General features: G+C 40.3%; 1 protein-coding gene across 1 annotated transcript in view; it reads right to left on the bottom strand.

The window, feature by feature from the left end:
• Positions 1–2296: 2296 nt before the first annotated feature.
• Positions 2297–17419, bottom strand: part of LOC129719178 (endoribonuclease Dcr-1) — a 154240-nt gene continuing 139117 nt past the window's right edge. Inside the window, exon 11 of the mRNA XM_055670667.1 lies at positions 2297–3783. Within this exon, the coding sequence (XP_055526642.1) occupies positions 3607–3783 (177 nt within the window). The 3' untranslated portion in view covers positions 2297–3606. The remainder of the gene's footprint in view (positions 3784–17419) is intronic.

The raw sequence follows: 17419 nt of genomic DNA, 5'->3' as shown, positions 1-17419 counted from the left end.
TGCAGTTACAATTGATGGCCGGACACGATCCAAATTTATGAACGAGACGATTGCATTTAGAACAACGTGATCGACGTCCTAACCATGGTTTCGGCTTTCATCCCTCTCCGGCCTCTTAGAGTGCGCCCATCTGCCGGCCATTTCTTCGTGCTTCCGTTTCCAACGTTGGCTTTCATCAGAAGTTCGTTGATGATTTCGGGTAACCGCTAGTGCTTGTGAGGGTTCCGGTTGAGCTGCTTCAGCTGCGTATGCCTCGCCTCGAGTAGCAGATTGGACGATGAAGAGTGTTTCATATCCATAGGTTCGTGCCGATTTAACCAAATCTTTATTGCGCATCCCTTTCAACAATTGAGCCCGAATGAACTGGTCCTGATCGGCGGTGCTGTAGCCACAAAGACGCTCTCCATTAGGCGAGCGTGAAATGTGATCGTAGGTTCATTCGGCTCCTGGCTCATGTTAGTAAATGCTTCATGTTCGGCTGTTACGTCCACCATTGAACGTAAGTAGGCTTCGATGTTCTTCACAAATTTGTCATAACAGTGAGGATCTTCCAAGGTCGGCCGGAGTCGTGCAGCTAGTGTTATGCCTTGTAATTTGTCCCCCATTGATAAAAACAGGATTTGTGAACGCTTCACCGGATCATTTATGTTGGAAAGAGATACGGCAATCTCGAATCTATCGATGAACCGAGCCCATTGCTCCCACATTCTGTTAGCTGAGACGTTATCAGGGAATGGTTGGATATTTTCCCATCGAAAATTCCCTGTGCTCGTCGATGCTCCAGCGTTCACATTGACGGCGTTCCAGCTGCGGTCATTTTCATGTGAATCCGCGTTGGTTCCAACTGTTCCGGGTGCGTAGCCGGAATCAAGTACTCTCACTAACTGGTTTAGTATCTCTCACAGCTGCTTCATGCGGTTGTGCCATTCGTGATTCTCACTTTGCACTGTCGGGTGTTCTGTGCCCAAATCACCTCTGGCGTTGTTAACGGGCTTGGTTGAATCGCGATTCTCTTTGCCATCTATCATGGCAGTCGACCTCTCGACATTGCCAAATTCTTCTTCGCAATCAGAATTTCCACCATCGCTCTCGCATTCGTTCGTGTTCTGCCGTCCTTCCGATTCGTCGTTTCCGTACTCGTCGTCTGACGGTACATTCTCGAACTCTTCGGGATCATCCAAAAAGTCGGGAGCCCGCACATATCTTCCTTCAGCCATTTTGGATAACAAATTTTAGAGTTTGAGTTGACCTGTAAGAATTCGGATAGGACCCGACAATACGTTTAACAGTTAGCCATTATTACTTTCCTTTTCATAGTTTCATCTGCCAGTAATGTAAGTCAACGTTTTCTAACTTTACAGCACTCATAAAATCGCATCTAAATTACCGGAAAACTAATAAATCAGGGAAAAGGAAAATAAATGAATCATTTGTTGATAAGCTGTTAGCTGTTGTTTCAATCAGCTTCCAAATTAGTTGCCTCCTCCGCGCGGTCGTCTCGATCCGCTGCCATGCTTACACCACGCGGTCGTCCCGATCCGCTTCCGTACTGAATTATCACTCTTGGCTGACGCGGTCGTCTCGATCCGCTACCAATTTCTTCGTTTTAGCCATCGCGGTTGCCTCGATCCGCTACCTGAACAAAAACGCGGTCGTCCCGATCCGCCTTCGAGGCTCGAAACGCGGTCGTCCCGATCCGCTACCGAACTTCCATTTTATCACAACACACTCCTGCTGCATTTAAAAGAGCAACACTTCAATAAACCCGCGAAATTAGGATTGTGATGAAAAACATCAAGTAAACAAGCTAAATTTCTTACTACCGGTGAACGCACTATTTTTAATTTTACTCCACTGAGAGAACTGAGAGAAAAAAATCTTCACACTTTATCACTGAACGAAAAAAAGCATTTTCTCCAGGTTCTTCATTTTACCGTTTGGCTTACATTACTGAATGTTCCCAATACAACAATGCAACCCCCGAAAGGCTGGTCTACAGGTGGCAAGAAAAACAAATTCCGAATTGTTTTCAAACTGAAAATATCAGCTCCTGGCAGGATCGCCAATGTGCAATTTCGGCTACCAAGAGACCAGCCATTTTGGGCTGATTCTTTCTTGAACTGCGGAACGCACGTCTTACCTTTACTGCTGTCAGGATGCGAAAGAGGCAGAGACAACGCAGTGCGAGATTGGGTCGGACGATGCAGGGTTGGACGAAAGCTAAAGACGAGCGAAATACGAGCGGCAGGGCTGTGTCACCTAGCCAAGGTTAATATATAATAAGAACAACTACGCATAGTGTGCGGAATACGTTTGATATAAAGAAGAATTACATTTCCCATCCACACAATACTGAGAGCAAAAGACCATCGGAAACTCATTATGAAGCGTAGTGGTATAAACATACTTTTGGTACACCTAAAGGTAATTTGTAAGAGTGACAAGTAGTAATTGCCAATCATTGAATTTCTACTTTTAGGAAACCGGGTGTTGGGGATCCAAACGTGTTTGGCGTGGCTCGTAATAAACCATCCCAGACTAAGCTGACAGCATTTTGCGTTTTGTTGAAGTAGAAATAACTGAAGGCACATATGCTGATATGGTACCGAAATCAGCCACCAATGCTTGAATCGCTTCCAACCTTGACATCTCTAGCTTCGAACTACAGATTAGTTATAAAGTTAGTTATAATTAAACTAAACATAAAAACTAGGGACATTGTACATTTCGACTAAAAGTGCTGCCACACGATGCACAGTGGCATAGTTTCCTCTGGCAGACGTGATAGATTTCTATGTCGTAGTTTTTATGGAAAATAAAAAACAATTCTTTTAAAAAGTATGAACTATAACGTAAAAAGCGTAAACTATTAGCGAGAGCGCTAAACAGTAGACTGCCAAATAATCTATAACATAGAGCGGTCAGGACGAAATAGTGCCTAGTCACCATGTTATAGTTTTTTGATAGTCTACATTTTAGACTTTAAGAACTAATTTCATTTTTGTCATATGACTTACATTTTTTTAAGTTTAGTAAAGCGGGCAATGTATGTAGTTTTTCAAAAATGCGAAAATGAACGGGAATAGAAGGTGTGACTTTTAGGCTTAGAAAATTTTTTCCCTCGTCCAGACGGGACTCGAACCCGCAATCTCCGTTGTCTCTGGCAAGGTGTTTTGGCTAATTAAACTACTGGGAAAGGTATAACTCATTCTAAGCCAAAGTCGAATCACCCTCTACTATTCTGTTCCCGTATCCCAGCATGCCATGATGAACTGCAAAAAATTTTTTAAGCCTAAAAGTCACACCTTCTATTCCCGTTCATTTTCGCATTCTCGAAAAACTACATACATTGCCCGCTTTTACGTTCGAATATTTTCACTAATGAATCCCACATTTGTTTCGGTGTATCACGCCCTTGCAAATGTTCCAACTGATCATCATGGATCCGGGACACTATCATCGTTTTACACTTTTTATCTTTCTTCAGCCTCTCTTTTCGGGTTTTTTCGCGCTCTAGCTTCACGGCATTCGACAAACCATCCTCAATTTTCAACCCCGGCACATCATCGATCTCGGTCTCCACACATTGCACCAGATCGTGCTCATCTAGCAGTGTGAGCATCCAAAACTTCCAGGCTGGGAAGTTGGCCCCATCGAACAGCGCGACGCGGTAGCACTCCTCTTTCTCACGTTCCCCCATTTCACGATTATTTCACGACACGACGACCGGAATCCACTTGATACAACCGGTACGCGTCCAGGATTCGTTCCAGGGCCCATAACCTATGGGAGGAAAGAGATTTCGGATTAGAAAAAGGCTACTCGAATTCAACAACTAAAGAAACGTGTGTGTATTATTCAGACTTTTGCTACAAGATGGTGTCTTGAACTAAAGAGGAAATTGAAACTGTCATTTAGGTTGCCAGCAGTGTTAACAAGGTTTTCATATGGAGGGATAAGACAGTCAAAAAAAAATGATACACTGAACATAAATTGCACTCTTATAATCAGTTTGCTCTGTCGATTTGTTCGCACGCGTTACTTCTACGATATGTTTTGTTTATTATTTGTCAACAATTGCCATGGAAGGACTTTAAAAGAGATTCGATTCTGCGTCGTTTAAGAAGTTGCAAGATAAGCAGTATGTTATATCAAGTATTGAATTTTACAATGTGAGATTTTTTTTATATTAGGTCTAGAATGTTCACTATCCGTCTGGTATTGGCTTTGTTGCAGAGAAAAGCGATTCTGACAATTGATGATAGCAGATAAAATACTCCTGTTTTCGTAAATAAGATTCATTTTTGCAAATAATTAAAAATAATTGATTCCACTTTCACTTCTTTTCATTTTTTTGTGTGATAATCACAAAGTTTCTGTTTATTTAATAATGGGCAAAATTTCACCCATTTCCTTGAGAAAATTCATTTCTCAAAATGAGTGATTTTGTACCCAGTTTTTTGACGTTTAATCGGTTTACCCGTTAATGGGTAAATCGAGTTTACCCACTAAATTGGTTGGTTCACTTTTTGGCGAAATGGTTGAAAAAGTACCCATTAATGGGGTTTCGACTCTTATCGTGTAGGATTTATTGATAAGGGAACATTCATGAATGACGTAGAATTTGAGGGGGGAGGGAGATGTTTGCAGTTTTGTGACGAAATGTGACCAGAGGGAGGGTGGGGGTTCAAGCCAAGCTACGTAGCAAACATGAAACTAAGAAAAAAAATTGGATTTTTTCTATTTGTTCTTTTTTATCACTGTTTTGTCTGTTTAGGGTCATTTATATTACTTCCTTTTCTTTTTTCTTTTCTTGTTCATTCATGACTCAAGGTATGTTTTGAATAATGAAATTTGCAAAAAAAATTATCATGTGGGGGGGGGTTTGTATAAAGCTACGTAATTATCTAGAGGGGGGTCCTGACTTTGTGACGAAATGCTACGATGGGGAAGGAGGGGGTCAAAAAACCTTTAAAAAGCTACGTCATTTATGGATGTTCCCTAAAGGGGATTATTATTTTCCTGTAAGGTTTATAATAGCTCTAAGTTACAAATTCAATACTAATTGAGGTTAACAATTATTAGTTGAGATAGACTTACGTTTAGTATTTTCCCGTAATTGATTCTTCCCGTAAAAAACTCGTGATATGTACTTTAATACCTAACGTTCTTCCAGTCCGTACTACACCTTAGAGTTAAGTTATTTAAAAATTATAATTATTTGAATTAGAATTGGATTTAGCTTAGCGCATGTGTTTTAGAGCAAACAAAAAAAAAGTAGAAATCTCGGTTCTATTCGTAAGTGTTCCTATCCATATTTCCTTTTAATTTAGGTTTAAATAGAAATCAATTTTAGCATTACCTTAAGGCTTAAGTACATTAATATTCTAGTTGTAACTTTTAATCCCAATAGCTTTTTGAGAAATAAAAAAATCTAAAATTAACGCGCAATCACTTTCGATCTTTTCACATGACTTGCAACAACTCCTATCTGACAGCTTGCTGACTTCACACGCTCGTAAATAATAACTCTAAAATGAGTAACATTTGACGCATTTTCGTAAAAAGTGGAACAACTCTTAAATTGAGTAACTCCACAAATACTCAAAACTGAGTAACACTAGGCGTCTTTAAAATGAGTCATTATTACTCAAAATCTGAGTACGACATTACTCATTTTTTGGGTACAGTTCAGTTTCATTACTGGCTAGAAATCCGCCACGGCCAATAAACGACACCACATGTTCATCAACAATTACCTTGTAATAAAAGTAAACAGTTATAATGCCATCTGAGGCGCACACAATTAAAAAACTTTTGCCACAAACTGATGCACATCGTAATCATCTTTCAAAATGGACGTCGTTATATGTGACGTTACTCAGAAAGAAGTTATATGAAGGGAACCCAAAAAGTGAGTCAAAGTTACTCAAAATCAAAAAGGACTTCTACTCATTTTTTGACGTCTACGAACATCGTTCTAAACTGAGTCAGAGTTGCTCAGTTCATGAGTTATTATTTACGAGCGTGCAGATGACTTGACTGACAGTGGGAGACTTACTTCCTCCCCTTTGAGCTATCGCTTGCGAGCGGCTGGCATGCAAGTTACGCACAGTGGGACGCGCTGGCGTAAAATAGCCAACATTCCCCCCAAGTACGCTGGCTGCCTAACCAGTTTACTAGTCTCCGCGTAACACGTCTAGCACGGCCAACTTAGCTACAGGTCGCTCGTAGATCCCGGTTGATGTTCTCACCGTAGCTGATCTGGGTTGACCGTCTCGTCCAGGCTGAGTGCTGATGATTTTGTCCTTCGGCCAACAATTTCGGGGTAGTTTCGGATCGACTATTATCACCACGTCATCTTTTTGGATAGGCTTTGTGTTAGTAAACCATTTGGTTGGTTCTATTTGTTATTTCGGGCAACTAGTCGCTTGTCCAGCGTTTCCAAAAGCAATTCGCTTGGACTTGCGATAACCGCCAGCGCAGTACTGCTCCACTATCATCAACGGTGCTCAATGGCTTCGTCCCGTTAGATGACCCAAGCAGGAAGTGGTTGGGCGTTAAGGCGGGAGCTGAATCATCATCGGTTGGCACATGTGTCAACGGATGAGAGTTAATGATATTTTCTATCTCAGCGAACAGATTCCGCAAAACCTGATCTGAAAATTTTCGCAGTGGCAATATCGTCATAAGATTTTTCTTGACGCTTCCAATCAAACGTTCCCAGCAGCCACCCATGTGGGGAGAGAAAGACGGTAGGAACTGCCAGCTGGTCTCTGAATCTTCGAATTCTTAAATCAGTTCATTCTAGCGGACCAGGTGTTCTGCTCCGTCGAGCTCCCTGTTTGCTCCTACAAAATTAGTGCCGCGATCACTGTGGAAAGATTGTGGATTACCCCTCCGACAAATTAAGTTGCGGATTGCCATCACACATGAGTCGGTATTAAGGGAGTGAACCTCCACGATGTGGATTTCTCGAACTGTGAGGCAAGTAGCAAGCAAGCATGCCCCATCGTTTTTCAACCCGACGGCCGACGAGACTTCGTATGGTCCAGAAAAATCAACTTCGACATGTGAAAACGGACGTGTGAATACATCTAGTCGTGCTGCTAGCAATTCGGCCATGATTGGCACTCGCGGCATAGCACGGTCGTTTTTGCATCGTTGGCAGTTGTTTCTCCCCTTTGCGTAGGTCATACGAATTTTCGGATTAATGTATTTCTGACGTATCTCGTTTATCACGGTCTCATGATTTTAGTAGTGTGCGATGATTAACGTGGTGATGTGGTGGTCACGGGGAAGTAATATAGGGTGCCTAGCGTCTTCGTTTACATAATAGCAAGCAGATAGTTATAGCAGATATGCGCCCCCGCATCCTCATGATTCCAGTGGGGTCCAACCATGGAGATTTTTGGTGAAGTTCACTCGTTTTAGGAATCGGTGTTGCTAGTCGCTCCGCACTCTGTTGCGTTCTTTGAAGCAGTGTCACTTCGTCTGGATACTTTTCCTGTTGAGTTAGACGTATGAGGTAGCATTCGGTGTGTAATAGCTCGAGTTTAGTTGGAGGTCCAAGCATGATCGGTTTTTTCTGGCGCTTCAATATACAATTGGTAGCAAACCGGCGAGCTAAAGCGACAACTTTGGTTAATCGTCCCCAACTCAAGAATTTACTGATGCAAACTGCTTGCTCCGGTGTGACGAAATGAGAATTCACGCTTGGTCGAAGTTCTGACTCTGCATTGTGCTTATTTTTCAACACATTTAGTGGCCAATGTTTCTCCGAATGCTTGAGAAATTTGGGGCCATTTCCACTTTGTGGCGTCATCTGCCACATTAAGGTTGCTGGGAACGTATCGCCATTCATTCATATCCGTTGTGTCAAGAATTTCGCTGACACGGTAGCACATCTGTTCAACTGAAGAACCAAAAATGAGACAAAATCTCTCTATTTTAGGTATCGGCATCTAGCGGTGGAGAGAACGCATTTTACACTGGACATTTTATTACGCTTATATTCCATTCATTCAACAAAAGGACTGTATGAGCTCTCGCCGCTTTTTCTCCGAGAGAATCCTTTGTTCTCCCCGGTACTGGTATAGCGAGGGTGCTTTTCCATGATAATCGTACAGTACCACCCGCATACGTGCTACGGTTTTTATGTAGATATTTTTTTATAAATTTCATTGTTGCCCAAGTTGAAAACTGAATATCTTGACTAACGACAATCATTTTTTTACATTGTACCTAATGTCGTAAGCAGTGCTGTGTATAGCGCGTCTGATATGCATTACTTGCAATGTTAGGTATAAAAAACGGTACGAGGAAAAACAAAATTGTCATTGGTCGAGAAATTTAGTTTCCAAGTCCAACGAAAATATTCAAGTAAATCAACTAACAGGTTAAAAAATAGTTTCAACAGTCGCGAGGTGTACGATCCAAGAAAATATGTTAAACAATGTTTGAATGGTTGAAAGGTTTTAGTTTAATTCGTTCTATTGACGTTGATTGTGAATTGTTACTGAATTTCCGCTTTAAAAATCTCTTGAATGCGGTCCTGCCTTAACTTGATTTTGATAGATTCAACTATTCAAGATCACCTTTTTGCCTGGTCATTGAAGCAAAAAAAAGTAATTTGTTGGTGCATGTTCAAACTATTGGAGCGAACTGTTCGAACGATGCACTGTAAAATCAATGTAGGATGGAACAGCAAAAAATGAATGCGAAAGCTTGGGCACCGATTTGCTGCAGAGTTTTGTTCGAAGTTGCATATCTGTTCTGTGACGGTAGGCAACATATTTAGAATATGGTGATCAGAATTAATCCAATGTAATACATCTTACGAGTCTGACCAATACACACGAGCAGATTTGCGGATTGTTATGGCTTCTAATACCAATTGGAATAACCTTGCTCCCACCAGCGCTGCGTGGAGTTCCAGCCGGGGGATGAACATGGAGCGACCTTTGTTTTTGCGGCTACTAAACGGTACAATGCGTTGTCTTTTTGCACGAAACGCAAATAACTTGCGGCAGCGATTCCGCTCTCGCCCGCGTCAACGAAAGTGTGAAGCTAAGCAGGGTCACAGAAAGGGTTTATTTGCTCTTGATAGCAGCGAGGGATACTGATATTTTCAACTTGTGGACGAATTTGAATCCATGTTTTCCATTTCGAAAAAAGTACGTTATCGATTTGTTCGTCCCAATCGATACCGGAGCGCCATAGGTCTTCCAGCAAAATTTTGAGATGCATTAGAAATTGAGCAATGAGCCGAAGTGGGTCAAACATGGATATTAAAATCCGCAGCATGTCTCTTTTCGTTGGACATTGTTGTTCTTCTACGATGCTCGGCCGTAGCGATGCCATCCTATTTTGTAAGTGAAGGTGCTCACTTCGACAGCAGCCTGATATTTATCTCTAAAGCGTTCGGCATTTACGTTTTAAACGAACTGAGCACTGCAAGGGAAACAGCATGCTCCGAAGGACATCACCTGCAAAATGTACTCGGCTACTGCGCCGTCTTCATCGAACCACAAGAATCGCTGCCACTGTTGGTCCTCGGTACGCATCAGTACCTGCAAAAACATCTCCTGCACGTCTCCAGTTAAAGCAATTCGACCTTCACGAAATTGAATCAGTATCGCAAACAAGTCACAAAGTTGATCTGGACCTTTCAAAGTAAATGAGTTGAGTGTAACTCTATGAGAAGCAGCAGCAGCGTCCCACACCATTCGGATTTTTCCGGGTTTGTTGACGTTAGTGACTGCAAAATCGGTAAATACCACAGTCTCTTTCAGTTCTTCCTCGGAGAGTTTTCCTGCATATCCCTTCACGATTAAATCGTTGACTTTTTGGTAAGTTCCTGGTCTTTATTCATACGCTTTTTCAGGCATTGTAGTCGTCTAAGAGCCGTGGGACGATTGTCCGGCAGGCGAACGTTATCGTATCGCCAAAGAAGGCCGGTTTCGTATCTATTCCCCTTAAGTACAGCGCGGGTAGTGAGCAGAGATTTAGCTTGTTCTTTCTCGGACAACAAAAAATCCTTTTTGGCTGTGCAATCCCCAAGCTTTCGATTGCGAAATATTGCTTTACAGTTTTATGCAAGTCTCCGCCCGTCGGTGTCAGGTTAGCAGCGTTATCTGGATCTCCTCCATCACACACTGTCCATCCGAGTCGAGTTATAACTGCGATCGGTTGATGCATGGCTCCTTCACGACTTTTTCGAACCAGGCTGAGGTGTTGGTCCTTCATTCCAATGAGAATTCTCGGTCATATATTTTGGCAAGAAGCAATGGGAAGATTCTTAAGGTGTGATAACGGACAATAAGCTCTCCTACATTTAACGTTGGCACTGATAATAGTAGTTCATCGGCAGTACGTACTCTATGCAGGCTATACCTTTTGGATGGGTTGTGTTTCGCCGCAAACTCCAGCATAACCTTCTTCGAATCTTCTTCTCGGCGTTTCGCTCCCCCTGTCCAGTTTAAACATAATGGCGCCTTTTCTCCTTCAAGTTGCAGCTCATCAGCCAGAGCTTTATCAAGAAGTGTGAGTTCAAAGCCATTATCCAGAAAGGCAAATGTATGGATTGAACTGTGCTTTCCATGTAGCAATTCGCAACCATTCTTTCCGCAAGCCTTGGCTTGGCATCATCCCTTGTGTCGGCGCAGACATCTGCGACAAAGGCCCAAAGCGCGAACAGTAGCCCAGCGTGATTCGCGTGAAAACTCCAAAAAACGTTTACATCGAGGTTTACATTTAGAGAGTGACTTACAATTACTAGAGACTGTGTTATAAAGCGATACGCAAAGAGAAAAGCAGTAACTATGGCAACCCTTTGCTAATATTTTATTTCAAACAATTCTGGCAACCACATTTATTTTCGCATGACTTTTCATACGCATTAGAAAGTGTAATGAAATTTCGAAACTTTGTAAGGATATTTTACTGAGTTTCAGTGCTTGTTCATACAATTATAATTATTTCCAATGCATCACGCATAACATGAGCATGAACCATAATTGCACGTGATTCACAGAATTTAAACTGATCACAACACACATTCTGTACGAAAAGTAACACGCATGAGTTTGTTTACTTTGCACACTTGAAGCCTCGATTTGACGGTTCACTTGGAGTTTTCGACCTCACTCTTTGCGTATCTGTTCATAACACCGTCTGTAACAATTACCTTTACAGGCTGCACAATTTTCGAGCGTAACGTTTGCGCTTGATCGCACAGCAGGCTGATAATTTGAAGATGGTTCTTCAGAATGAGCGTTAACGAATGATGTTCCCCGTTTAGTAGTATTTAGTTCATTTCGCACTTCTGCCAACGAATACAGCCAACAGCTGGAAGACTGTAGATTAACCATCAGATTAATTTCAATGATGGCGGTACCCAAGTAACCAAAAGTTCGAATGCATAGACTGTTGTTCGGCTGTATTTTTAAGTAAGTAAACGAACTTTCAAGTTCTCGGTGGATGGTTGAAGAGTGTGTTAAACAGCTTCGCTAAAAACATGCAACAAAATTTGAAAGTTCGCTCTATGTAGGATATGCACTCTGATATACCGGTTATACAGCCTCAAAATAAATATTTTTTTTCTCAATATTACAAAATAAAAATATTTAGGTATATGGTTAAGAATGGTTATGCTATGTGTTTTCATGCATTCTCAGCATTCTAATTATAGAACATCACGTTTTTGCTGCAATTAATTTTAAAGAGAGAATAACTTACCTTTTTTTATCTTTTTTTTCTTTAGAAGTTCTGGCGGCAAGACGAAATAAAAGTCTCTAAAGTTTATTTTGCGGATTATGAAATTTCTATATTATAAAGAAAGGAAAAGGTATAAAATAAGTATAAATAACATGATTACAATTCTGAAACAAAACTTTTTCATGAGGATGCCGTTTGCGATAGTCGAAACCACCGACGTTAGAGGCAAGAAGGAACTTTCTGCTGTTCCAGATAAACGGATTAATAATTCGAAGTCAGGCCATTCCGTTTTGTGGCCTAATGCTATAAGTAGCACAGAACAAGCAAAGTTGCTTCGTTGTGCAGAAAGCATTCCGAAAAAATCATGGTTGAAAATTCAGTGTATAGTTAAAAGGCAGAATATATTATCTTACGAAAATGCTGTGAAAATACTAGAAGAAATGTCGGGAGAATCATCGTCTGATGTAAGTACGATCCGAAAGAGAAAAAAGAAGCAAAACAATCGAGATGAATTTCAAAATATGTTGCTGCTCGATCAGAAAACGCAATTGCAAGATGATTTAAATATGTGTCAGCCTTCACGCGAGAATGTTACGCTATCGGAGCCAACAGTACAATCAAACATCTTAACTGTTACGGCAACTTGTTCAAATTTAGAATTTCAGTTATCTGATTTGCAACAGACGCTAAAGGGCAGAATACCTTTCAAAGAGATTGCCCAATCCAATACCTCATCTCTTATGATGCACAAAACTGAGTTATGTAAACAAAAATCCCAAGACCCTTGGTCTACAACTCAGCCGACAATGGTTTATGCGTCTGTACCTAATGAAGATAATTCTAATCTTTCGCCACCACCGGAGATGGCTAAGGTAGGAGCGTCACCAATTGTAATTTCTCCCAGTGCAATCCAGCATATTCCATATGACTCGGATGTACAGGATTCAACTTTACACGGAAAAAGAGTGGCAAACATTTCAACCCCAACAATTTTATTTTGGATGCTATGGAAAGAAGTAACTTCAAAACAACACATTCTGAAGCTAAACAATCATTCTGCTTTGAACCCATAAGTGAACCAAGTCAAATATTCGAGCATGAAGCGAAATTGGAAGATGAAACATTCAAAACTGTATTGGTAAGTTTGATTTTGTTTCGGCTTAGCAGTCTCAATAAAAACAGCGCTGATCTCTATGGGGTCATCGCCATCGTTTCGATCCGGTTAGTTAGGATCTTCATCAGGGCCTATTTTAAAAAATTTATTCCATTACATAAAAAAAACATAGGAAATTGTACATAAATTACATTTAGCTAACAACAAAACAGAAAAAACTCACTCGACACTAATCAGTCACTAATCAGTCCGATAGTTGACCGTGTTGGTTGTAGTTGCGATGTGGCACATCTCCAACACTTGCAGAGCTTGTGATTTGTAGGCACTGTCGAGGATGGCTGGCGTGTTAAGGTCGAAGCGGACTGACACCGACAACCTAAGCTGTGCGTACGCAAATCTCCTACTCTCGATAAAAGATCGAAGAGAGATGAAGAACGCGTCGTCGAAAAAGAGTAGAACCGAACACACAACTTTAAATAACACCCTCCCCAACACAAACACAAGCCCCCATCGTACACCATCTTTTGCGGGAAACAGTTGAACCCAAATAGCAGCCGCTAATTAGCAAAATAAAACAATTATATTATAGTGTTAGAGTAAATTTAAAAAAGTGAGAATAGAGCTAGAAAAGATGTTTCAGACGCAGTGCAATTCCCCCCCTTTCGAACCTGACTTCCACACGTACGATATTTTCTGTAACTGTACAAGCTGATTAGTGTCGAGTGAGTTTTTTCTGTTTTGTTATAGTAATTGTAATTTTCTGTACAATTTTCTGTTTTTTTTTTCATGTAATGGAATACATATTTTGAAATAGGCCCTGATGAAGATCCCAACCAACCGGATCGAAACGTTGGCGATGACCCCATAGAGATCAGCGCTGTTTTCATTGAGACTGCTAAGCCGAAACAAAATCAAATTTAGTGTCACAGTCGAACCCCCGTAAAAATATATTGGTAAGATTAACGGTTCCTGACACTAATGCCTAACCTATATTTTCATTGAATTAAAGATTAATTGGCTGAATATGAACGCTACTGGTGATTGAGCTGACAACCGTATGGTTTGTGCATTGGATTTACTTCAACTAGAAAATTTCAAACAATGTGTACCTGGACAGGTGCGAGTCGAAAAGGTCCGAAAACCGCAATAATGCCACATCGAAACTTTTTTGAGGTTTTTCAGAAAGTTGAAAGTGAAACTTGCTGCATTTTTCAAAAAGAAGCTTAAAAACTCATTGAAGCGTTTGAACGCTTCGGGTGCTCGTCGTAGCACACGCCATGTGAGAAAACGAAATCCCAAATGTAACAATGCTGAGGCTGACAACCAAAACAAAATCAACAGTGAGTCGGATTACAGTGAGACAGATGCGAATCATATAAAGGATACTCAATCTGCGACAAGTTTTTCAGACGTCAGTCGCATGCATTTTGAAAGTATTATCACAGATAACAGATATCCAAGCTAGAACAAAAAACTCCAGAAATCGTGTGTAAGATTTCAAATTCTTACTCGTTTGGAATGCTAACGACATCTTTCTGCAACTTGCGACTTTAACCACTTTAGTGATGGCAGCGCTGGATTATAGTCAAAGCTGCCAGACGCATGAAAATTCTCACAAATAGTAGAGTCGCAGACAGACGTCCAAGCAAGAACAAAATCAAAATTTCCGTGTAAATTTTCAAAGTAAATTGCGTTATAAATCACTTGTACACTAGCGCCGCCTGGTGACCTTATCGCTAAAATACATTTTTTTTCGATGGTGCACGAGGCTGGCGGTACTGGTAGCGATCTGGTTACGGATTGCTATTACAAAAAAATTTACACAAGTTTGAAACTCAGCTTGGACGTCTGTCTGCGGTAGAGTCGTTGTTTTTGCAACGATATAACACTGTTTTTGTGAGGTTTGTGTATTTTTTTTTCATATCAACACTAAAACAAACAAATTTATCGCAAATATAAACTGGGATTGAATAAAATTGTCGATTATGTACAAATCACGACTGCTCAAAATTTCTACAAAAACGGCAACGCTTCTTATTGCAATAAGAGCTGGAAAACTATCGATTTTATCGAATCATTGACCACTAAGTGTTCTTAGCGCCACCATACTGCGTATTGCGACATGCTAAAAAACCGTTGCGTCATTTTACACATGAAGCAAAATTAGCTTGGATGTCTGTTATCTGTGGTATTATGTAATATCAAAACCTTTTGCCAATACACTTTTATGAACCATTTTAGAATAGTTTATTAGTTAATTTAAGTTAACGTATGTACTAATGGTATGAATACATAATAAACATCATATTTTACTAATACTAACTAGCATCTGATATCACTACATGTTAAACGAATTGTTGTGGTCGACAAGCTTGCCACATTTCCGAGAAATATATTCAACACGGATGAACGAAATGGGTAAGTAAAAAAATCCCTTTTGGAATGAAGTATATATCCAAAAATCACTATGTCGGGTGATTTGGTAATGTTCTTGAAATATACAATTTGTTGTTCGTCCGTAAGAAACCAAGAGTTTCGGAATGATTTGTCCAACATGAAGTTTTCATTGATGTCAATAACAATGTTACTAATGTTTGCTGTTCTAACTGAAGGAAATCGTCGTTTCCATGATCCTGATTGGTGTGTGTTGAAGTCATGTGAATGAATTTCCGATAATCTGTTGATAGCTTGTTCGAGACTTTTGTCTACCACTTGCAAATGTTTAATGCGCTGAAAGTCATTTTCGAACGGGTAAGCAGAAATAGTGTTTAATGATCCAAATTTCCTTACTTCATCTACGATGTGCAGCAAATTGTGTACGTTACTTGTAAGCAGTGGTGGGCGCCGCTAATCGAAAATCTAGCGACGCTAATCGCTAAGTCGCTAACCGGAAAATTTAGCTCGATAATCGCTAAACGCTAAACGCTAAATCCACATTAGCGGAACTTTCGCTAATCGCTAACTTTTTAATATATAAATAGTCATATTTATTGCTCGTGTTTTGTAGGATTTGGACCACTTTGATCTTTTTTGGTTAAACAAACGGAAACAATTACTTTTTAAAGCTATTTACAGTAAGAGGTTTACGAAACGGTATTCATATTTGATTTTGTAAAAACAAGAATAACAAAAGTTATTTAGCTTGCATTGAAAATAGATACTCTTAGGAATGTTTTCATAGAAATTCAATTATTATCTGAATCGAAAAAGTAGAACCAAAGTTGTCAGAATTTCAAGCGCATTGCAATTTACCAAAGTTCTTGGTGTGCCGAAAATTCAATCTAGACCTTGTGCTTGTTCTTCAAAATGCTCCTGTGGCTTGTACGATAACTGGAACTCTATTCTAGGGTAAAAAACTGACAAACGTAAGTTTCGCATTAAAGTATGTTCATCTTTCGAAGCAATTTACGTACGCCATCAGCAATTCCCAGTTTTTCTAAATATTTCTATTGTCGCTTCTCTACAAAATTTAGCGAATTGGCGATTAGCGTTTCGAAGGCCAGAATTCTAGCGACGCTAACAGTTTCGCTAACCAGCTCAAAAATTAGCGAAATCGCTAACTGAATTTTAGCGTCGCTAATTAGCGAATTAGCGGAATGGTGCCCACCACTGCTTGTAAGATACTGTTTTCCGTATATTTCCATATATTGTTGAACGAATTTTTCTAACATTTTTTCTGCAACATGCCAGTTATGCTTATAAACTTCTGTAGACTTTTTTTCCTTGTTGGGGACATTATACCACTGCGAGACTACTTTGACTTCTGTAGACTACCTTGTTATTGAGCAATAGAATAAGAGAAAATGCTGATAGGCATCGTCATCGTCGCGTAGTGAAGAAAACTACTGAACTCGGACGCTTTCCAAAACGACAAACAGTCAAGGCCACGGACTTTTCTGTGGATTTCTGAAGGAAGATGTATTTCTTGCAGCATCAAGGATATTTGATTGATCTGCTGAGAGGACAACTTTGTTTTGAATCCAAGTGAACCATCGCTCCAACCTAATAGTAGTTGCTTCATAACTCCCAAATCAATCAAGTGCAGTCGATCCGAAACAATCACATCATCAATTAAATCAAAATTTGGAATTTCTATCAACGGGGTTACTGCTTTATAATGGCGATTGTATGCATTCATTCTGAATGCTTTATTAGTCCTTTCATCACTGTTTAGAGCAAGCCCACCAGTGGCTAAATTGAAGTTTCTAAAGCTAGTTTGGCAACTCCCACCATAACGCGGCAACCGCACCGGGCGTTGCTATGTTGGTTTGGGAAATAGCATTCCCCACCTCGGGTAGTAGCGAGTTATTAAATTTGGCAACGCGATAGCAACGAGCCGAATCGTTGCTATTTGATGAAATGTCAAACTGTTGTTTTTTTTTGTGCTCGATAGTGAATGTTCGTAATAATATTACGAAGATGATGAGTGTTTTGAATGCGGACTCAATTGGTCGGCCTCGGAAGACGAAGTGTTTAGTCTCGCTTGTTAAACACGTCGTAGGACGCAAGTGTCGGCGTGAACCACTACTCAATTTTATTTCCGATTGAGCTGAAATTTTGCACAGGGTGTATTTTCGGGCAGGTAAA

Source organism: Wyeomyia smithii, chromosome 1 (assembly GCF_029784165.1).
Source record: "Wyeomyia smithii strain HCP4-BCI-WySm-NY-G18 chromosome 1, ASM2978416v1, whole genome shotgun sequence".
Taxonomy (NCBI): Eukaryota; Metazoa; Arthropoda; class Insecta; order Diptera; family Culicidae; genus Wyeomyia; species Wyeomyia smithii.
This window is presented reverse-complemented; position numbering and strand designations above follow the sequence as displayed.